Raw genomic sequence first — 23,603 nt, 5'->3', positions numbered from 1 at the left:
AAACATAACAACAAATACAGAAATATAAATTAAGAAAACACACACAAAAATATCGATCATATCGTATAGCCGCCGTTTGTGATACAATCATTATTGTTGTTGTTCTTGGGACAGAGGTTCTCAGATCGTCCTTTGGAATTTATTAAAAAAAATTAAAAATAAAAACATGGAATTTCAAAATTATACCCTATTTGATAATTGAGTTTTTAGTTCCATGTCTGAACCTGCAGTAATCATTTTAGCCAAGATTTTTTCTTTTTAATTTTTGTTAAATGTGAGTATTTTCAGGTGAAAACTAACGACCGTTGTGGTGGACATTGATCTCTGGTTAACATGGAAAAAATCATCATAGCTTCTTTCTGTAAGGCCCGGAGAAAAAAATTTAAATAAGCAAATTAAAAAGTATCAGCCAAGTTGTATACCTTTTCTATTGTCCGTTTATTAAATATATTTCAACGTCCGTTATGGCGGGATCCGTCATAGAGGAAATTCGGAAGGAGTGGGTTAATATAATATTTATTTCGTATCTGGCATAATTCCATTACACAGGGTACATCTTTAAACAGATCACCAAAAGATAGAAATATTGGGGTGTGTGACGAGTTTGAAAGGGATCGGATGTTCATTTCGTGTTTTATGAGCTCTACGGCTATTCAAAATGTTTACCCGTTATGGGGGAAGTACCAGAATGAGTGCACACAAGATCTTTCATTAATAAAAATATTTAGATATGTGAAAATTGAAGACAATCGAACTTTTATTTCACATTTTATTAGAATTACAATTATTCCAATTGATGACTTCTTGTCCATTTTTTCTGGTAGCCACCACCCTAGGTTATTTTTTGATAAATTAAAGAAAAAATCGAAAATATAGTATTATATTGCAGGTTGTGGAACACAAATAATATTAAGAGGAAGGTACAACATATGTTTATGAAAAATTAATAGGTTGGAATTTATGGCCTAAAAGTGCTATTATTAAAAATTCCAATAAATAACTAAAAATCTCTATGCACTACGAATCAGGAAACATCCCTCAATTTACTTTTCAATTGCAAAACATTTTCGACGGATTAAAAATGTACATAACCTCATCATTTGTATACCCTCCAACACAATATGGATGGCATATTAAGTTTGTCCGTCTGTGGAAATCACTCTAGTTTCTGAATTAAATAACGCAGGTTGATAAAATGTTACTCAAATGTTTTAGGTCTGCAGGACTTTTGGTCTTGAAAAGGGTCTATAGATATAACAGATTCAAGGTGTCTTGGTTGTTTTAGTCACAATTTTAACCCGAATTTTGTTATGTTGTTATGTTGTATTATGTTGCCTTGCAGAAAACTATACATCCAAGTCCATGTTTTGGTATGGACCCCATATAACTGTATTTTAACGATTTTTGTCACAATTGGAATATTCACAATCAATGGAATATTTTTCAATTTGGAGTTTTGGAGTAATAGGTACTACCTCCTATGACAGAAAATTGCCTATACAGGTTCACATCTTCGTATAGCTCCAGCATAACTGTATTTCCCTTTATTCGGTATTTTCACCAAAATTATTTAAAATTCGGAATTCGTAATGGGTACTACTTCCTATGACAGAAAATTGTCCATAAAAATTCACGTCTTCGTGTAGCCCCCATATAGCCCAATGTTCAGTATTTTTCAACAGAATTATCACAACCTTGATGTTTGTAACAAGTACCACCTTTCAGTAGAATAAAACTACATGTAAACCTAAAAGTATCAGTCGGTTTTGTCGACAGATAAGGTAACCTCAGTCTATGTCTGATCTATATCTATAAAAGAGGAAAATGTTTGTATGTTTGTTTGTTTGTTTGTTTGTTTGTAATTTATGGACTCGAAAACCGCTGAATAGATTTTCCTGAAAATTTCCATATATACTGCAACATCGCCTGAAAGTAACATAGGCTATATACATTTTTGAATTTCCACTTGGAACTGGAGATATAGCATCAAAATCGGAGGTACCTCCCAAAAATTTAAATTTTATATGCACATATCTATTGATCGGTTAAAGATACAGTTTCCAAATTTGGAATGCGTAACGGAATTTGGAACAAAAATAAGTTTGCCAAATTTTATTTTAATCGGTTCAGATTTGGATATAGCTCCCATATATATTTGTGACCGATTTCGTTCATTTGATGCCTCAAACACAATATGAATGTTCGATTCCAATGAAATTTGGAGTGTGTGACGGGATTTGATCCGAAAATAAATTTGTCAAATTATATTGAAATCGTTTCAGATTTGGATATAGCTCCCATATATATTTTCGGCCGATTTCATGTATTTGATGCCCCAAACACGCTATGTATTCCCAATTTCAATGAAATTTGAAACGTGTGATAGATTTTATCTAAAAAATTGATTTCCCAAATTATATTGAAATCGGTTCAGATTTGGATATAGCTCCCATATATATTTTCGACCGATTTCATGTATTTGATGCACCAAACACGCTATGTATCTCTAATTTTAATGAAATTTAAAATAAGTAACGGAATTGGGAGCCAAAATGAATTTGTCAAATTAAATTGAAATCGGTTCAGATTTGGATATAGCTCCCATATATATTTTCGACCGATTTCATGTATTTGATGCACCAAACACGTTATGTATGTTCGATTCCAAAGAAATTTGGAATATGTAACGGGATTTTGATTAGAAAATAAATTAGTCAAATTATATTAAAATCGGTTCAGATTTGGATATAGCTCCCATATATAATTTCCGCCGATTTCACATATTTAATGCACAAAACACGATACGTATTTCCGATTCCAATGATTTCGGCATGAGTGGCTAAATTTGGTACAAAAATAAATTTGACAAATTATATTCAAATACGCTCAGATTTGATTATAGCTCCCATATATATACTCAGCCGATTTCACATATTTGATGCACCCAAAGCGAGAGAGACGAAATCTGGCACCAGAAAAAATTACCAAATTATATTGAAATCAGTTGAGGTTTGGGTATAGCTAACATATATATTTCGGCCGATTTCGTACATGTTATGCACCAAACATGATATATATGACCGATACCAATGAAATTCAGAATGTGTGGCGGATTTTGGTTACAATAATAAATGTGAAAAATTAATTGGAAATTAGTTAAGATTTGGATATAGTTCCCATATATATATTCTCGGCCGATTTCACATATTAGACGCACCAATTTCAATGAAATATGAAAGGTGTGGCGGAATTTGGTGTAAAAGTATTTTGTTTATTTACGCATTAAAGTAGTGCAATATTTTTTTTTTTTAATTTTAAATTTTATTTTTTTTTTAACAAACATATATTCGTAAATAAAATTTTGAATGCATATAAAATCAAAAGGGGTAGCGAAGCGCACCGGGTTTAGCTAGTAATAAAATATAATTTGACTTGACAATATTTTCCATTTCATATAAGACTTAAGTCTGATAAAATTATTACTACGTCCCAGTTTTCCTCCCTATTTTTTGGGATAGTTGTACATATTTTTTTTGGAAAATTTTGAACTTTTGTAGAGGAAGTAGCAGGAAGTGTGGATGTATTAAAATAAATTATTCTTGTACTGGTAAAAATATTAAGATGCACAATAATTACTTACATTACATCCATTTTTACATTACATCTACGGCTTCTAGAAATAATATTATTTTACTTTTTATGGGGGGAGAGGGGAATGGACCAATGAGTTCATTTTTCACACTAGAATTAATGTCTGTTAAGGTATTGCATTGTGCGAGGTTAGAAAAAACATCAAATAATTATTTTTAATTTTATGACATTTGATTTATGCAAAATGTTGAACCCTTGTGGGGGAGGTATCAAAAGGAGAGGGTCGATATTCACATTAGATTTCGAGATTAGTTAAACATGGATATATGCTTAGTTTTAAGAGATGTTTCGGATGTTAAAAGGGTTATATGTAATCAAAATGTTGACCCGTTTTGGGGGGAGGTACCAGAAGGAGTGGTCCGTTATGTTCCATATTTGAACCAGATCTTGTGTTGATATAACTATTGCCGAGTTTTAATGGAATCTGATGTTTCCCTTTTTTTGGGCTTATTTGGTTATTAAAAATTTTGACCCGTTGTGGGGGAGGTATGAGAAGCTGTAGTCCGATATGTTCCATATGTACACCAGAGATTGTGTTGATATAACTATTGCCGAGTTTGAATGGAATCTGATGTTAATTTCCCGTTTTAAAAGCTTATTTGGTTATTCAAAATGTTGACCCTTTGTGGGGGAGGTATCAGAAGAAGTGGGCTAATATCTACCATCTTCACATCAGACTTTTGTTAGTTCAAATATTGAAATGTATGAAGTTTAAAATGCTTATTTCGCATCTGAGAACTTGATCTTAGGTTGACAATAATATTACGTATACATACCTTGGATCATATCGGATACTCCCTTTGAGAGTTATCATGCCAACCAGTCAAATTGACAAACACCCTTAGATCCACTCCAAATGTCAAAACCGTTGTTATATACCCTCTGTAGCCATATGGTTGAGGTTATAAAAATGTTCCAGAAATATTTTTACTCATTTCGCGGTTTTATTACCCGACAAGTTAAAAGCCACACAAAAGTAATTGAATTTAACATGAGATTTCGACTAAATATTTTTACTGAAACCCGTTTTAATGAAAAATGCTTACATTTTCTTTCGGCTTGTCGATTCTAGTCACCATTCGAGTAGAAAGCAAAGACATACTGTTGCTGAAACCCAGGCTGGATTTCTTTCGAAATGATTTTTACAATCAGATACATGTTGTCGAATTTTCGTCCCCACTACACAGTAAAAAAGTACTGTGAAAAAGTACAACTGCACTGAATGTTATCACTCTTGTGAAAGGCTTCTGACCACAATCACTACAAACCGAAAAGAGACACTCTCACATACACAGATACAAAAACGTACAATACACAAGCTAGAGCAGAAGAAGAAGAGGATGAAAAGAGCTTCTTGCTGACAGTAAACGTGGAAAAGGGATACCAGCCAGCCGAATAACAACAGTACCAATCATAATAATTCTACTGCAGCTGTTTTCATTTTCGTCGTATTTTGAGTGAGTATGTGCGTTTTCTTTATTCCCATTTTCGTATATTTGGTTTCAACAAATTTTATGTGTTTTTGTTGGTTTTTGTGCTCGTGCCCAAAGCTCCTTTCTCGCTTCCATATTTCCCCCCAACAAAATATAGGAAATGGGAGAGCATTTATTAAACAATTAAACGGACACAAGAAATAAAACTGAATATTAAATCGCAGCTATATTAAATCATGGATGGATAGACCTTTTGTTAGAATGTCCCGTATAATCCATATGCACACACAGATGCACACACGCATATACACAGAATGAAACACTGTTATAAAACAACAAAACTGAAAAAAAACGACAAAATGTGAGCTTTAAACAGAAACAGCCTTAAGGTATGCTATACCTTTTTCAAACAAAATTCTTCTTTGGACAACAACAAAAAGAATTTCAATTAGAATTTTTGTTTTCCTTAATAAATTAAAATAATATATAAAGTTATCACTGCTATTGCGAATACAATCACAAATGAAAGTTTTCTTGTCGGTTTTATTTACATAGATTTTTCGTGAAACATTTATTATCGGTAAACATTTATTTTTTTCTATTAAATTTGTTTAATTTTTTTTATATTTTCAACAATTTTTATTTATTTATTCTCTTTTCAGAAAACCAACCGTCCGCTATGAAAGCAACTCACGTTAGAAAAGACGACTTACGTTTGCCTTAGAATTTTTTCACAGGTCCCCACCGAGCGAACACGCTCTCAAACAAACACATACATCCCCATGTAAAAAAGCATCAATTTTTAGTTGTACCCTCGGCAAAGGTACTAAGGTAAGAAGCACAACAGGAAAAAGCTTTGAATTTACGGTATAACACTTTTATCATTATTTTTTGATGGTCTCACAATTGTCTCTTCTCTGAATTGGTTTGTTTCTTTTGCTCTGGCATTTCCACAAAAATGCCAAAACAGCCGAATGAAAGCTTTCCCTTTTCAATTTACCCACCGGCCGGAAAACTTTACTTGATTTACAGCTATTTATTTGGGTTTCTTTGTTTTGGTTTTGTTTGAAATTCAGCTGATTGTGTGGAAAAAGCTTCAGGTGAGCTCCAACATGACGAATGCTTTGGACCTAAGCCAGTGATAAACAAATTGAGGCACCAGATTAAAGATGTTTGTCACATTTTAAAAATAATTTTCTTAGGCAAAGAGATGATAACTATGAAAGTGCGTCGAATGGCATTCTTATGTTAGAAGTACCTTCTAATACCCACTTCACAAAGAAGCCTTGTTAGGAGACCGAAAAGTTTCAAGAATAGATAGAAAGAGGAAACTTCGAAACATTATGTCAGAAAAACTTCGAAAAAATCACTTAAAAAATAATATAATAAAATGAGTCTCATGAAATCGTATAAATACATTTTTATACCCTCCACCATAGTATGGAGGGTATATTAAATTTGTCATTCCGTTTGTAACACCTCGAAATATATATTTCAAATCCCACAAAGTATAAATATACTTGATCATCATAAAATTCTGCGATTTAGCGATGTTCGTCCGTCTGACCATCTATCCGTCTGTGGAAATCACTCTAGCTTCTGAACGAAATGAAGTTGGTTGATAAAATTTTACTCAAATATATATTTTTGTCTGCAGGACTTTTGGTATTGAAAATAGGCCATTTTAGATATTTTGATGATTTTAGCGACATTATTCTCCGAAAATGTTTCAATTTGGTATTTGAAGTTCGTAATATATACTACAGCCTAAGACAGAAAATTGTCTGTGCAAGGTCACGTCTTGGTATAGCCCCCATATAACGGTACCTACCGATATTCGGTACTTTGATAATTTTAGCGACATTATTAACTGGAAAGGTTGCAAATTTGGTATTTGCCATTCCGTTTGTAACACCTCTCTATATTCGTCGTAGACTCCATAAAGTATACATATTCATGATCAACATAAAATTCTAAGCCGATTTAACGATGTATGTCTGTCTGTCCGTCCGTCTGTCTGTTAAAATCACCCACATTATTTAACGTAGAGCTTTCAAATTTAGCACAGTAGTTTGTATTGCGTCTAGGAAGGTTGGTATTGAAAATGAGATATATCGGTTTTGGTATAGCCGCCATATAACGGCACCTTCCAATATTGAATATTTTCATGATTTTCGCCACACTTTACCACGGATTTGTCTAAAAATTGGTACAGGGTTGTCCATATTCGACGGACCCATCTGGCAACGCCATAACTTTTGACAGAGATGTCACATCGCTTAATGACATACCGCGTTTGAAGCGTCAGTCCAAGCAGATTTTTACCATGAACCAATACACGCCACGCGAAATAGTTGAAATTTACATTCAACAGAAAAAGTCAATTGTGAAAACTCAACGTGCTTTTAAAACATTAAAAAATGTGAGAAGTGCGCCTTCTAAGAACAGAAGAGGCCATATAAAAGTCGACCAAGGCGATCGGCAGAGAATATCGCTGCCGTACGAGCCAGTGTTGAGAGGTCCCCAAGAACATCCCAAAAACGCCGTTCTCGGCAGTTGGGCATGGCTCGGTCCACTTTACAACGGATTATTCGCATTGATTTGCATTTGTTCCCGTACAAAATTCAATTGACGCAAAGAATGTTGCCTGCGGACAAGCCTCGTCGATTGGAATGGGTCCAAAGAGTCATGGGTCCGTCGAATATGGGCAACCCTGTACTTGTAGGTCATAATGTGTTCCAGCTTCGGTGGCAGAATATTGGTTATATAGGTCCACGTGTTCGTATAGCCCCCATATAACGGTTCTTCCCGATATTCGAGAAGTTGAGCTTTCCCGGAATAGATGAATTTTCTGTAAGTTGCAATTCCTTAGGCCCCAAGACACTGATCCTTCTGTTAGAATCTCAATTGAATCTTATTTTTGCCTTGAAACCCTTGATATCGCGCTCAGTTTGTTTTGTCGCTTGAATTTCTTCCTTGACAGAACTAACTTCCTCAACCTCACCCTGAGAATTTTTTACTTGCATTTGAAGATCTCTCAGCAGCTAGTATTAAGTGCACACCGTAGCTGCAACTATACTCTTTACAAACCAGCTTTCCTAATCTTATTTTTTTAAGTAAAAACTAGGTCTGGATAATTGCCCTTATTATTTTTCCTACATAATTTACGGGAATTACAAATGTAATAATTCGCATTAAAAACCGTTTTAAATAATTCGAATTGCAGAGAAAATTCTCGAATTACAAATAAAATATAACAAATATATTTATTTATTTGTTATTCATTTTCCATATAAAAAAGGGAATTTATTTTAAAGTAATTATAATTAATTGTACTTTAATGTTATGAATAAATAATAATTAAACGAACAAAATGCAATTTACATTAGAATAGAAATTAAAGAAATTATGATCAATTTTGTTTAGAAGATTCCACATGGTTCATAATTTAGAATGGTTGTCTGCATTCCATCATAGCCTTGGCACAGTAGTGGGGGAATTGGAGACATTGTAATAGAATGTCGGTTATTGACTGTAAGAGGGAAGAAAAGTATTAAAATTTACAGCATGCGATAAAATTTAATGTAAGATTATTATATAGTAAGAGAGAGAGAGAGAGAGTCAGTCTCTTCCCTCTCTCTCTCTCTCTCTATCTCTTTGTTTCTCTGCCAATATTTATTTTTGTTTTGGTATCCATATGTACTTACCGTCAACGCGGGGAAACAAGTCGTAAAGATCAACAGAATGATGTAGAAAGCGGCACAGAAGAATGCCACAAAGAACGAAATGAACCAAAAGACCAAAAACCAAAAGATAAACCAGATTGGATTGCCCATATTTGTTGTTGTTTGGTTTGTTTGTTATGAAGCTTGACAAAAACAAAAATATTCTGAAATTTAAAAACAAAATGAAAACAAAAGCGATAAGAAACGTAAACAAGTGATTTTTAATGAAATTTATTGCAATTTAGACATTTTTAAACATGGAAGAATATATAAACATAAAGACACAGAAAACACTTGATTCATATGAACAAAATACGATTTCCATACACATAGGGTTCTTTTTGCAAAGGTGATTAGTAACATGTTTTCCACCGATGGGAAAAATGCGTGCTCTCAATAAACAAAAATCTACAGGGTAAGATAAAAAAACTGCAACAAGTCAAATGCCATAATTTTTACATTTTTTATATTTTATTGAATGCAAGCAAAAAATGTCGGAAATAGCATAAAATTTTAGAATATGTTTAGATTTGTTCGAATTGGTCACCTTTGGCACGATCTATAGCATTCAAACGGCCAATGAAACCGTCACCCGTTGCCCGAATGTTGCTCTGCGGTATTTTGGCCCATTCCCGGCGAAGGGCTCGAGGTGATCGACCCTTTGGTATTTTTTAGTACCAACCTTGCTTTCCAAAATAATCCAGACACAATAGTCCAATAGATTGGTATCCGGAGATTTTGGTGGCCATTTTGAGATGGAAATGATGCGAGGAACCTCATTTTGTAAACATTCATGGGAGGCGCGTGCTGAGTGCGATGGTGCTCAGTCCTGTTGGAATGTCCAAGGTCGGCATTTATTCTGATGCCACGATCAATTAATACGAGCGGAGAGCGACCATCGACTGTTATGGCGGCCCACACCATCACCATTAGCGGCGCTTAAGTTCTGATGGCCAACCAAGTAAACACGATCATTTTGTTTATTTACAAACTGCTGGACAAATAATGATTTCTCATCGGAGAAAACCATATTCAACAGTTCACCACTTTCGGCCAAGCGAAGCAACTCTTTAGCTCTTTTGAGTCGATTTTCTTTCTGTTGCGGTGTAAGTTCTTGCACTTTTTGGAATTCAATGAGTTTACCCCGAGCTCATTTTTCAATATTTGCCGAATGGAATATTGCGATATGTTCAGCTCGGGAGCCATTTTTCGGCCACTGCGACACGGATTTCGATCAAGTCACTTCTTTACTTTTCAAACTATTTCTGCTGATGTTGTTGTTTTCTTCCGCACACTTCCTTGATGTCGGGCTACGCTACCAGTATCATGGTAACGAGCGATGGTACGAGACACAAAAGATTTATTTACATTTAAATGCTGGAGTACTCTAACGATAGCCACTTGTGGGTTTCCAGCCAAATATAAAGAAATCACACTATCACGCCGAAATCACACTATCTTTTGAGTCGATTTTCTTTCTGTTGCGGTGTAAGTTCTTGCACTTTGTGGAATTCAATGGGTTTACCCCGAGCTCATTTTTCAATATTTGCTGAATGGAATATTGTGATATGTTCAGATCACGAGCCACTGGTTGTCGGCCACTGCGACACGGGTTTCGATCAAGTCACTTCTTTACTTTTCAAACTATTTCTGCTGATGTTGTTGTTTTCTTCCATCCACTTTCTTGATGTCGGGCTACGCTACCAGTATCACGGTAACGAGCGATGGTACGAGACACAAAAGATTTATTTACATTTAAATGCTGGAGTACTCTAACGATAGCCACTTGTGGGTTTCCAGCCAAATATAAAGAAATCACACTATCTTTTGAGTCGATTTTCTTTCTGTTGCGGTGTAAGTTCTTGCACTTTTTGGAATTCAATGGGTTTACCCCGAGTTAATTTTTCAATGTTTGCCGAATAGAATATTACGATATGTTCAGCTCACGAACCATTTTTCGGCCACTGCGACGCGGGTTTCGATCAAGTCGCTTCTTTACTTTTCGAACCATTTCTGCTGATGTTGCTGTTTTCTTCCGTCCACATCCTTGACGTCGGGCTATGCTACCAGTATCATGGTAACGAGCGATGGTACGAGACACAAAAGATTTATTCACATTTAAATGCTGGAGTGCTCTAACGATAGCCACTTGTGGGTTTCCAGCCAAATATAAAAAAATCACACTATCACGCTTGAATTCCATCACGAATAACTTTTTTTTTGGAAAATTCTCACCCAAATACTTTTGAACGCTTGTAAACAATATAATAAGCTGTCACTGGAGTAACAGCTGTCGGACGAGTGGCTTTGAAATGACAACAATCTGAAGTTGGTTGCATTTTTTTCATCTCATCCTGTATAGTTGCTGTCATAAAATCCTCACACAATAGGTCTGTCTGGTCATATATCCCTGCAAGAACTGTCAAGCGATTTCTTTCTCAGAGTAAAGTAACTTGTTTTTTTTTTTTTTTTTTTGTAAAAAAGTAAACCAAGGTAGATTAAGCAGTTGAAGGCACAACAAAATACTGCTTAAATACCAAAATAAATCCACCTATAATATAAATTTATTTATTTAAATATTTTCAGTACATTTTGGTTCAATAAGAATTATTGTGGCCTTCCTGACGAAGACATTGTGGTTTCCTAGACAAAGAGCTTGGTATCTCCTAGACGAATGCCTTGTGGTACCTATGTACCTAATAACTGTAATAGGTGCACTATCTCTAGAAGATCATATGATCATATGATAGACAGTCCGGCTTTCCCATTTGCAACTCGATATTGTTTGATAGATAAATAATATATTGCGAAACTGCCCTATTTTTAAGTATTTACAAAATAATTTTTCTCGATTCCAAATGTTTATCTTTAAAGTGGAACACTTATTTAAAATTATTATGACTAATTACCCCGTGTACTTTGTGTTCAGATATTCTTTAAAACACAACGTTGATTGGCGGCGAAGTTAAACATAGGAAATGTCGTCATACTTTAAATATTTTCTTAATAGTGACTGAACTTCCTTCGAATGGAATTTTTTCTTTGAAAAAAAAAAAAATAAATAAATTTGCGATATCTTATCAAAGTAAGTTTGGTTTGTATTGGATGTATGAATATATGTATGCATGTTTGTAAATTTGTTTACATTTCTTAACTTTTTGCCATCGAGACAGCGGTATGCAAGTGAGTTGGAACATATTAACCTTATCGCAGAGTTGGGTACTCAATCAGTCGCATTTGTTGCAACCTAAACAGTTACGATGATGGCACGCACACTTGCGAATACAACAACAACAACAGCAAAATCGTTTCAATTTATACCTAAAATTGGTCATAGAAACTGCTTTCGAAAGTGTTGCTATTTTTGTCAGGTCCAACATTAATGCGAGCATTAATGTCACGATTTTGTCGTATGACAGTATTGTTGAAATATTTGTTTGGTGGTTTTCATTCGGATATTATCGCTAAAAGTAGCAAAGCCAGTGGGAGACACTGCTGAGTCGAGACCAACAAAACTTTATATTTGTTTTTTCAATAATTACACAGCTTAGATAGGAAATAGTGCGTCATTAGATGTTATGTTTTGAAATTTTAAAATTATTATTTTTTGATAAGGAAATTGGAAACGTGTTGAAAATTACTAATTTTTGAATTATGTCGTTGCAATAGAGCTTTCATACAACACTACAAGGTTTCCTCTATGTATCCAAACATATTTTTTATAGAAGACATACGGGGCCTTTGTAGAAGACTAAAAGGGCTACTTGTAGAAAAAACAATTTTTATCAAAGAAGTATTAAAATTTTACCATATAGAGCCTTACTATTATAATGTCGTGGTGGACAGGGGTTGCCTCGACCGAAAAGTCTACCTAAAGACGACCGAGTCGTCTTAACGTGTTGAAAATTTCTAATTTTTGAATTATGTCGTTAGAGCTTTCATACATTACTACAAGGTTTCTTCTATGTATCCAAACATTTTTTTATAGAAGACAGGCGGGGTCTTGGTAGAAGACTACAAGGGCTACTCGTAGAAAAGACAATCCTTTTCAAAAATTATTAAAATTTTTAACCACTTAGAACCTTATTATAATATAAGTTTCCTAGAAGACCGAAGGACCTTCTTTAAGAAAACAAACTTATCTTGTTATAGAATGTCATCTTCTGTTAGAAAATCGTGTTATCTCATCAAAGAAGACCACCTAGTTATCTAAGAGAAGTCTAAGTGATCACCTAAAAGAAGACCAAGTGGGCATCTAAGTAATCTTCCCATAGAGGACCAAATATAAATATACTACAATGATACATAATGTTATTAAACTATTATTCTTTGTTAAAATATTGTACCAGTTTCCAATGCACAATGCAAATAGGTATTTTACGAACGATGCAATTCTAAAAACTTACATCATCGTATGTATTTGCATTCTTTTCAAACTATTGCTCACACATTTGAATATTTTTTTAATTACCAACAGACAATATAAAAGTTTATTGTCTTTGCTATAAATATCAAAGGAATGACAAATATTTATTACGTCAATTTTGTCTAGTTTAAATTTTTATCATTTAAAAAATTAAAAAATGCAAAAACTAACTAAATTTTTATCTCATATCATTTGTTATACATTATAAAAATGTTTATTAAATTAATTAACACTTAAAAAAGTCATAATTAACATTCACACATACCAACAATTCAAAACACAAACATATTCTTAAAAAAAAAATAATACCTATCTCCCACCTACTGTGGAAATGACGTGAGCACCACTGTCCTACTTCGAGAACATTGACATGCATCTCAGAATACTTCTGTAGAGAAGACGACAAATAAGACAAAAGAGCATGCTCGGAATAGAAATGAACTTGTTTGTTGTATTGTTTTCCACTGAAAAACTGCACCCACTTGTTGTTGTTTGAATGAATAACTTATGTTTAGTTTTTCTTTGCTTCACCCGTGCCCTCCTCATACCAAGGAAAATCGACTTTGATGAGGCCTCATTCCAAATATTTTACTATTCGCTTTTCACGAACTCATCTGTTCTCTCACAGATACTTGATCTTCTTGTTTAGATACTCTGAGAGAGAAACAATGCATTTGTTTGTTTGTTATGAACAACAATAGATAACCTAGCAAAACGAGTCATTTGAGATCTTCCAAAAATGGAATGTAACTTAACTTGAAGCCGCGCTGCTCAAGAACTAAAACCCTCTCACCCGCTTGCTTCTGGAAATCATCAAAAAATTAGTGTTAAAACATTATTTTAATACCCTTTACCATAGTATGGAGGGTATATTAAGTTTGTCATTCCGTTTGTAACACCTCCAAATATACAATTTAGACCCCACAAAGTATATGATCAGCATAAAATTCTATGTCGATTTAACGATGTCAGTCCGTCTATCCGTCTGTGGAAATAACTCTAGCTTCCGAACGAAATGAAGTAGGTTGATACAATTTTACTTATGTCTACAAGACTTTTGGTATTGAAAATGGGTGATGTAGGTCCACCTTTTGGCATAGCCCCCATATAATGCTACCTCCCTTTTTTGGTATTTTGGTGATTGTTCACGGATAAGTGAACATGTTTTTATAATAAAAGAGAATAGCGGGGCTACCTAGTGTAGATGAGAGGGATTTGTTAAATTGGGATCTTCTTAATACAGTCCACATGAAATAAGATAAGAAAATGTGGTGAGCAGACCTTCGAGTTAGAAATAAATAATACAGAATTTTCACTTGCTGCATGTGTTATAGTGGAGTTAGATTATGGGATGTAATCTTTACTCAGACTGATAAGCAAGTGCAGCATGTTTGCTTGTCACATGTGAGATAGCTATGCGTGTGTATGACCTCCCCCTAAGGTTTATGGTGGCATGGTGCATATGCATGTGTACGGTTGGTATCTATCTCTCTCTCTCTCTCTCTCTCATTTACACTTAGTTATAATTTAGGTTAAGTCATATTATCACAACTAGTTCTTAAGAAATGTTTTTAATAAATAAATTCAGTGTCTTACAAACGCTCAAATGATAAAGACGTTTGGTCTTTTAATTGATCCCAATTTACATTGGTCCACCGAGCCGGATCGGTAGAGGATAAATGTTGAAGAATTTGCCTTAACATCGAGGAAATTCTATCAGGCTAAAATTGGTCTTCAAGAGTGGAAAATTACCGAGCTAAAACTACAGCTGGAATTGTTCCCATACAGAAGAAATTTATAAGCCAAATAAAAGGATGCTGAGTCAGAAGGAAACTTCAGCACAGAAGACTGTGGTGGCGGTGCACACCGAGGGGGCCTCATATTTGAAATCTTCAGACAGAAGGGGTGATGCATATGCCCAGGAGGACGAATCGGTGAAACGGCCGCCAATGATGAAAATAAAGGAAGAGGCTGCCACTCTTCTCGAAATGATGGGTACAATTATGGAAATAATGAGTACCTTAAAGACAGAAGAAGCCATAGAAGGCGTATTTGACTTCGCCAAAGAAAAAATTATGGACGCGGCAAAAGACGTAATATTGTATCCAAGCGTTCATAGGCGGTTTTTAGAGATGCTTCTAAAGAAGTCCAAATTAGCCGCTGCTATCAGAGCAAGTCAGCCGAATGGGACAGCGAAGCTGTATTTGGAAGATGTTAAGGTCATCCTTAAAGTCTCGCAGGCTCTTAATGTGGAGACCAAAGAGAAAGTCCTTGGCTTGAAGAAACAAGTGGCCTGCATAACATCCGATTTGGACAGCGAGCGAGAGGGGCGCGAAGCAGCGGTAGCCGTAATGAGAAAAATGGAAGGTGATATTAAGGAAATGGAGTTTGCCTTGATTTCACAGAAAGATGAAAAAGAAGATGCCCTCAAACTTGTCTCCAAATTGAAGGAGGAAGTCGAAAATGCTGTGTGTGTAGCCGAGGATACTAAGGACAAATTACGAGCGGCTAATCAGGAGGCAGAACGCGAGGGCAAGGCGTTGAAGGCGGTAATAAGACAACTTAGTGGTGAGTTGTCTTGTGCAAAAAGAGAACGACTTGCAGCTGCAACCGAACGTGACGGGTTGGCTGCAGATCTAGAAGCTGGTGAAGAAAAAGAAAGAAGGATATTTCTGCTGGAGGCTGATATATTGCAACTTAAGGAAGAGTTGCTCATATCGCAGAAAGCATCCAAAATCGAGGCTGATGAATTGGCTGCAAAATTAGTGGTCAATATCAACGAAGATATGATGGTTGAAGAGGTTTATATGGAAGACCCAATTGCCGAAAGAGAATCAACTTTGGAAAAGGTAGATGAACAGCTCCCTGGAAAACTCGACACAGGGAGATTGGAAGAAGTCGAAGATAAGCTGTTTGCCAGCGAGATGAAAACTAAGAAGAAAAGCAATCTGCGTCGCTGGAATAATAAGATGCTGGAAGACGGTCAAGTTGTGATGAAGATGCCTAGTGGAAGTGGTGCAGCGAATAAAATACAAGCCGAGGTGACAGAAAATTATGAACGCTGGAACGATAAACTGTCCAAGGTCGGTGAGACGGCGCTTCCAGAGAAGGATGGAAAGTTTGGCTACAGAAAGAAGACGACAGATAAAAAGGATTCGGCGTGGAAATTGAAGCCGGGAGATAAAGGAGGAGGGATGTTCAAGAGAGCCAGGCAGGATAGATGGAGGAGTTACTTGGGTGCTATAACTTAACTTCTTTTCTCTTAAAATGTCACTTCTATTAGATCTATTTTATTGTTCATATTTGTAATTTTTATATTTTATATGTATTTTTGCCCCTGCCAAGAATGTTCACGGATAAGTGAACATGTTTTTATAATAAAAGAGAATAGCGGGGCTACCTAGTGTAGATGAGAGGGATTTGTTAAATTGGGATCTTCTTAATACAGTCCACATGAAATAAGATAAGAAAATGTGGTGAGCAGACCTTCGAGTTAGAAATAAATAATACAGAATTTTCACTTGCTGCATGTGTTATAGTGGAGTTAGATTATGGGATGTAATCTTTACTCAGACTGATAAGCAAGTGCAGCATGTTTGCTTGTCACATGTGAGATAGCTATGCGTGTGTATGACCTCCCCCTAAGGTTTATGGTGGCATGGTGCATATGCATGTGTACGGTTGGTATCTATCTCTCTCTCTCTCTCTCTCATTTACACTTAGTTATAATTTAGGTTAAGTCATATTATCACAACTAGTTCTTAAGAAATGTTTTTAATAAATAAATTCAGTGTCTTACAAACGCTCAAACGGAAAAGACGTTTGGTCTTTTAATTGATCCCAATTTACAGTGATTTAAGCTACATTATTCACCGGAAATGTTTCAAATTTGGTATTTGAAGTTCGTAACCTATGACAGAAAATTGTCTGTACAAGTCCACATCTTCATATAGCCCCCATATGACGGTACCTCCCGATACTCGGGATTTTTATGATTTTAGCGACATTATTCACCGGAATTGTTTTAAAACTGGTGTTTTTATTTAAAATTTTCAAGTTTCTTCAAAATGGTGGACGGTATTAAAAGTTCGGCCCGTCCGAACTTAGCTGCTTTTTTATTTTTTTAACAATAATCTGTAACTTTTATTGATTGAAAAGTTGTTAAATTTGTTGTTAAAAAACAAATGATTTTCTTAAGTAAGCAATGAGTAGTGTTGTTAAACATTTACCGAATAGGTAGAGATTTTTCACACTGGAAATTATAACAATTCTCTTCTTAACATTGGCCTATTTACTTACATCAGAAAATTCTTTATCGGTATCGTTATGACAAATTTATTACATCCTCTATAGTATGGTGGAGGGTATAAAGAAAGCCTTTGTATCCATATCAAAGAATAATATTTGCAAGGTCCAATCGGGATCGGAAGTTTATTAAACGTGCTTTGCTAAATAGGATTGCATACATTTCCAATTTATTATGTTAGTATCCAAAGTATATTACATGTAACTATCATCCCCTCTTATCCTCAACTTATTCAACTAACTATATTTTGTTTATCCAGTTTTTATTTTAACAGCATTTCATGTCATTTTTTAACACTTTTTACAAAAATGTAATCTTTTTTATACCCTCCACCATACTATGGAGGGTATATTAACTATGTCATTCCGTTTGTAACTCCTCGAAATACTCATGTCAGACCCAACAAAGTATATATATTCTTGATCAGCGTAAAATTCTATATCGATTTAGCGATGTCCATCTGTCTGTCTGTTGTAATCACGCTATCTTTCGAATGAACTGAGATAGATGGCTAAAATTTTGCACACATGTTTAGTTTTCCAGTAGGCAGGTTAAGTTCGTGAATGGGTCATGTAGGTACACGTTTTCATATAGCCCCCATATAACGGTACCTCCCGATATTCGGTATTTTGATGATTTTAGCGACATTATTCACCGGAATTGTTTCAAATTTGGTATTTGAAGTTGGAATTGGATACTACACCCTAAGACAGAAAATTGTCTATGCTGGTCCAGGTCTTCGTATAGGCCCCATATATCATTATTCGGTATTTTGACGATTTTAGGTACAATACCCACTGAAATTGTTTGAGATGTAGTATTTGAAGTTCGTAATGGATGCTACAGCCTGTGACAGAAAATTGTCTATGCAGGTCCAGGTCTTCGCACAGCTCCGATATAACGGTACCTCCCTACATTCTATTTTTTGATGATTTTAACTACATTATTAACCGTTTAGTTCAAGTTTCGAATTTGAGTGTGGTAATGACTTATGACAAACAATGCCTATGTAGGCCCACGTCGTATACACCTCCATATAACGGCTATATTTGGTATTTTTATTTTTTTTAACAGAATGTTTTAATGATTTTATTTTCTGAAAATTTCCAAACTCGTTCCAAATGGTGGAGGGTATTCAAAGTTCGGCCCGGCCGAACATACTACTTTTTAACTTGTTTATGTTTTAACTGTTTTTTACACATGTAGGATTTGCAATTATTTCTATCAAGCTGCACTTTAATTTATAAAATTTTGGCTTGTTGGGCAGTAATACGCAAATATATAAAAAAGTATCGCGTTTGACACGTCCGTAACTGTAATCATTCAACAAATTTGAACTCTGATTCCCTTATGATTCATTATTATATGACTTTAAAAATGAAAGTGTGTTCGGTTCTCCTAATTGCGAAATAACAATGTATAATAGAGAGCACAAGTAAAATATTCGTGTTAACAAATACTTGGTCTGTCCTCCTTTTAATATTGAAGCAGATGCAAACAATAATTTTATGATTTTTTATTATTTTTTTTTTTAATTTTAAACAAATGTTTGTTTAAAACATGAAGATCGCAATGAATTTCATAAATTTATAAAACAGCTCAAATGACATTATTTGTTTTCACTTTATTGTTATAAATATTTGCAATTTATAAGTATGGACTTCCCAAAATGTTCAATAAATATGTTTGTTGGGTAGTATTGTTGATGATACATTCACACTCATTCACAACCACACCAAGTTATGCACACATTTAGAAATACACTAACCTTCAAAAATTTAATAGCGATCTTAAACTCCCCGTCCAGAGAGGAAAAACACGTCCGCGATATGTTGTTACCGCTTGCACTGATCGAAACGAAATGTTCGAAACACTTGAACGAATGAAGTTGCATTCCGCCTTAATAATATCCAACAATTTCTGAAGTTCACAAGCACTCACTCACACTGAGCCACAAGTTTATTTGCTTTGATGTTGACTGGTTCTCTCTTCTCTCCGGGTATTTACCCATTTATTTCTCGCATGCTAGACAATTGACACGTAAAAATTCCTATCAATCTTTTTGGTTAATAGGGGGTATTAAGCGATAGTGCGGTCTTAGGTCTGCGGTTATGTACCAACAATGCAACATTGCTATACACATTATATTTAGAACAATTATTGTATAGTCAATGTTATGAAACCTTTCAACCACCACAAAAAAAAAACTGAGTACAGTTATGGACAAAAATTAAAATTGTTCACGAACATCGGTTTTAATACCCTACACCAAACTTTGGTCAGAATATTATATATGTTTTGCGCATTTGTTTGTAACATGCCAGAAATACCTTTGCCAAAATGTATAGTAATCGTTTCAGATTGTGCATCTCAATTGTAATATCAACTAAAAAGCATGGTAAAAATCGGTTCAGATATAGTTATAGCTCTATACTATATATGTTTTAACTTAAGAGTTCTCAAAGTCGAGAGACACAAATGGCTTCGTCAAGTTTTGTGACATTTAGTTGGTATGATTGGCTGCAAAAAATCCCTATATAGACGTTTTTTTGTTACGGGTAGCTCTACTAAACAAGTATAGTGGTGTAGCGTATCAAAAAGTCGGCCCGCACCACTTTCGACCTTTCTTTACTGGCTATAGAAATATACAGGGTGAGATAAAAAAAATGCAACAAAGTCAAACGCCATAATTTTTACATTTCTTTTAATTTAATTCAATGGAGGCAAAAAATGTCGGAAATAGCATCAAATTTTAGAATAGGTTTAGATTTGTTCAAATTGGTCACCTTTGGCACGAATTATGGCCTTCAAACGGCCAATGAAACCGTCACATGCTGCCCGAATATTGCTCTGCCGTATTTTGGCCCATTCCCGGCGAAGCGCTTGCTAGAGGTGATCGATACTTTGTAATTTTTAGTGCCAACCTTGCTTTCCAAAATACTCCAGACACAATAGTCCAACGGATTGGTATCCGGATATTTTGGTGGCCATTAGGAACTGAAAATGAAGCGAGGAACCTCATTTTGTAACCATTCTTGGGTGGCTCGTGCTTAGTTCAATGGTACTGATTCCTGTTGGAATGTCCAAGGTCTGCGGCCAAAGTGTTTGGTTACCCAAGGCTTTAAAACACCCTCCAGAATATTTTCTCGATAATATTCGGTATTAATTCTGATGCCACGGTCGATTAATACGAGCGGAGAGCAACCATCGGCTGTTATGGCGGCCCACACCGTCACCATGGCCGGCGCTTGAGTTCTGGTGGCCAACCGAAGGTGCACATTTTTAACTGACCTCGTTGGCAAGTAAACACGATAATTTTGTTTTTTTTTTACAAACTACTGGACAACGAATGTTTTCTCATCGGAGAAAACCAAATTCGGCAGTTCACCACATTCGGCCAAGCGCAGCAACTCTTTAGCTCTTTTGAGTCTATTTTCTTTCTGTTGCGGTGTAAATTCTTACACTTTTTGAAATTTCAATGGCTTTACCCCGAGCTGATTTTTCAATATTTGCCGAATGCAATATTGCGATATGTTCAGCTCACGACCCATTTTTCGGCCACTATGACGAGGGTTTCGATCGAGTTGATTCTTTACTTTTCGAACCATTTCTTCCATCCGCTTCCTTGACGTCGGGCTACGCTACCAGTATCACGGTAACGAGCGATGGTACGAGACACAATAGATTTATTCACATTTTTATGCTGGAGTGCTCCAACGATAGCCACTTTTGGTTTTCCAGCTAAATATAAAGAAATCACACTATCACGCTTGAATTCCATCACGAATAACTTTTTTTTTCTGGAAAATGCTCGTAAAAAAGCTTTTGTACACTTGTAAACAATATAATGAGCTGTCACCGGAATAATTGCAACAGCTGTCGGATGAGTGGCTTAGAAATGACAGCAGTCTGAAGTTGTTTGCAGTTTTTTCATCTCACCTGTATAGGGATGTAGTATATTAAAAAGTCGGCCCGCCCTATTTTGACCTTTACTGGTTATAGAAATATAAATATGCACTTTTTAGGATTTTAAAGATAAAGTTTCTTTAAAGATATTTTGAGAACATTTTTGAAGGACTATTAGAGATATGAACATGTATTTTTTGTCATTACAAAATTATGGTCTTATCGAAATTTCTCTTGGTACATAATGCAATTTTCTTCCGCTAATAATTCAATGCCTTGTGCTTGTTAAAATTCAGCTTCAGTCCAGAAAACTATGCTTATTTTAAGAACGAATTTTGAATCCCAATTCTTGTTCATTGAAAATTCAAAATACATTTCTTCATTGCAGATATTTCCATTGGGCGCCAGAATTTATCATCATTCTTATGTACTACGCTTGATTCTTATAGGAATTGTTCCCCCTTTTAAAATTCGGACACAATCTTGCTTTGAGGAGAAATTGTCTAAAAGAAATTACTATTTTTGTCTTTTCTGTTTTTCTTTGGGCCTGGCATCAACATTTTAAATTCAAACTATTGAGACACAGTTTAAAACTTAAGGAATTTTGAATAATTGCACTTTCGACTTACAAGAACATAGAACACAAGAAAGTTATTAAATATTCGCATTTAATTTAATTGAAAATTGAAGCAAAATTCTACATTTTTTCATTTGTTAATAACAATTGTCAATTTCACATTTTGTTTTCTTTTGAGCGGTAATCATTTATCTTTGCAAAGCGACTTAAAATATTAGTAGAAAAAATGTATAAAAAATCTTAAAAAACAGTCTTAAGATACAACACAGTCGTGCGTGTTTTACTAAATTGTTCCCGACTTCTGCGGTTGTCATTTCGGCGAACAAATCAAATGAAAGTTCCAACACTCTATTTCTTGCCAATAAAAAGAAAACTAGTGAGTTTTTCCATTTGCATTTGTGTATCTTCTTAAATGAGAACAATGGACACATTCTACACCATTTTGCTCAGCTCCACAGAAAATCCATTCATCCATCATCATCTGCGGGCTAAATGATCCAGTGGGTGCTGAGAGAAAATCTGTGTATCTACGGTTCCATCAATGCACTCACTTCCGTGGTGGCATACCGCGAGGACCCAATACACCCTCTAACAAATTGGGTCCAGGTTGATTTTTCGGACGTGGGGCTGGCGTCAAAGATCTGGTATGTGGAGTACCCTCTTCTTTTTTCTTCATAATTGAAGTGGCAGCACGACGTTGACGAATCTTTTCTTCCATGCGAGATGGGACCATGAAACAATTGGATTCACGATAAATGGGTTTGCGACGATCATTCCACGGGAATTCCCATTGAATGGGTTTGAAGTCACGGCGCCATGGACGGCGTGGGGTAAACCAGAAGTCAACGGTCCAATCCTCCAAACCGTCATCATCCACATCACTATTGAAAAGGAAATCAACGAACAATTAAATTAAGTCTTGTAACTTGGTCCAAAATTTCCCCAACTTACCCTCTCACATAGACTCGGACAAATCTCCTTGAACTGCGGAAAAGTTGAAGGGCCTCGTTAAATGTCAAATCCAATGCTGGCGTATCATTGATTTGTGTTATTTCATCACCGATACGCATACCAGCCCTGCGTGCCAAACCAGTGGGTGTAACATTAATGATGGTAAGCGGTTCAAACTGATCCACACCGCCAGTAACCTCAATACCCCACAGTTCATCGAAAAAGCTCATAACGCGACGATCCGTTTCCACGGTATACGTCACCAGCAATTGATATTCAACATTATCAAAGGCATCAGAAGTATACTTCGGGATTCTTGTCCGGGGATCTTTCATTCTGAAAGAACAACAAACAAAAAATTTCCATATGGCTTATGTAACTAATTTCAATACTACTAACCTGTTTCAATAAACTCTGAAAAACCTGTTATTTATTGTAACACTAATGTGGATACGCCGCAAATGATCACTGGCCAAGTGATCAGAGTCACGTTTTCGAAAGGATTGTATTGGAAAAATACTTCCTTAATTGCTAGACTAAAATCGCTGATCGTACGTCTAAACGGACCGCACAATAATTCGATTTGAAATCAATTAAACAATCGTTAGTGTTCGGTGGACAGTATTTA

General features: G+C 35.3%; 3 protein-coding genes across 3 annotated transcripts in view; 1 reads left to right on the top strand and 2 right to left on the bottom strand.

Moving 5' to 3' along the window:
- Nucleotides 1-5,746: 5,746 nt before the first annotated feature.
- Nucleotides 5,747-23,603, top strand: part of LOC101889369 (uncharacterized) — a 75,585-nt gene continuing 57,728 nt past the window's right edge. Inside the window, exon 1 of the mRNA XM_059128007.1 lies at nt 5,747-5,915. The gene's annotated coding sequence lies outside the window, so the exon portion shown is untranslated. The remainder of the gene's footprint in view (nt 5,916-23,603) is intronic.
- On the bottom strand, nt 8,325-19,462 carry LOC101887465 (uncharacterized). Its single transcript, XM_005185963.4, has 3 exons — nt 19,310-19,462; nt 8,792-8,973; nt 8,325-8,616 (listed from the first exon to the last, which is right to left on the bottom strand). The coding sequence occupies exons 2-3, from the start codon at nt 8,918-8,920 to the stop codon at nt 8,533-8,535; spliced, it is 213 nt and encodes a 70-aa protein (XP_005186020.1). The 5' UTR covers nt 8,921-8,973; nt 19,310-19,462; the 3' UTR covers nt 8,325-8,532.
- On the bottom strand, nt 22,402-23,580 carry LOC101887642 (PDZ domain protein). The gene is made up of 3 exons (XM_005185964.4): nt 23,375-23,580; nt 22,976-23,311; nt 22,402-22,905 (listed from the first exon to the last, which is right to left on the bottom strand). Exons 2-3 carry the CDS (start codon nt 23,308-23,310, stop codon nt 22,572-22,574), a joined length of 669 nt encoding a protein of 222 aa, XP_005186021.1. The 5' UTR covers nt 23,311; nt 23,375-23,580; the 3' UTR covers nt 22,402-22,571.

The sequence above is a fragment of the Musca domestica genome, unplaced genomic scaffold (assembly GCF_030504385.1).
Source record: "Musca domestica strain aabys unplaced genomic scaffold, Musca_domestica.polishedcontigs.V.1.1 49, whole genome shotgun sequence".
In the NCBI taxonomy this organism is placed as follows: Eukaryota; Metazoa; Arthropoda; class Insecta; order Diptera; family Muscidae; genus Musca; species Musca domestica.
The sequence above is the reverse complement of the archived record's forward strand: the minus strand, read 5'-3'. Positions and strand labels throughout refer to the sequence as shown.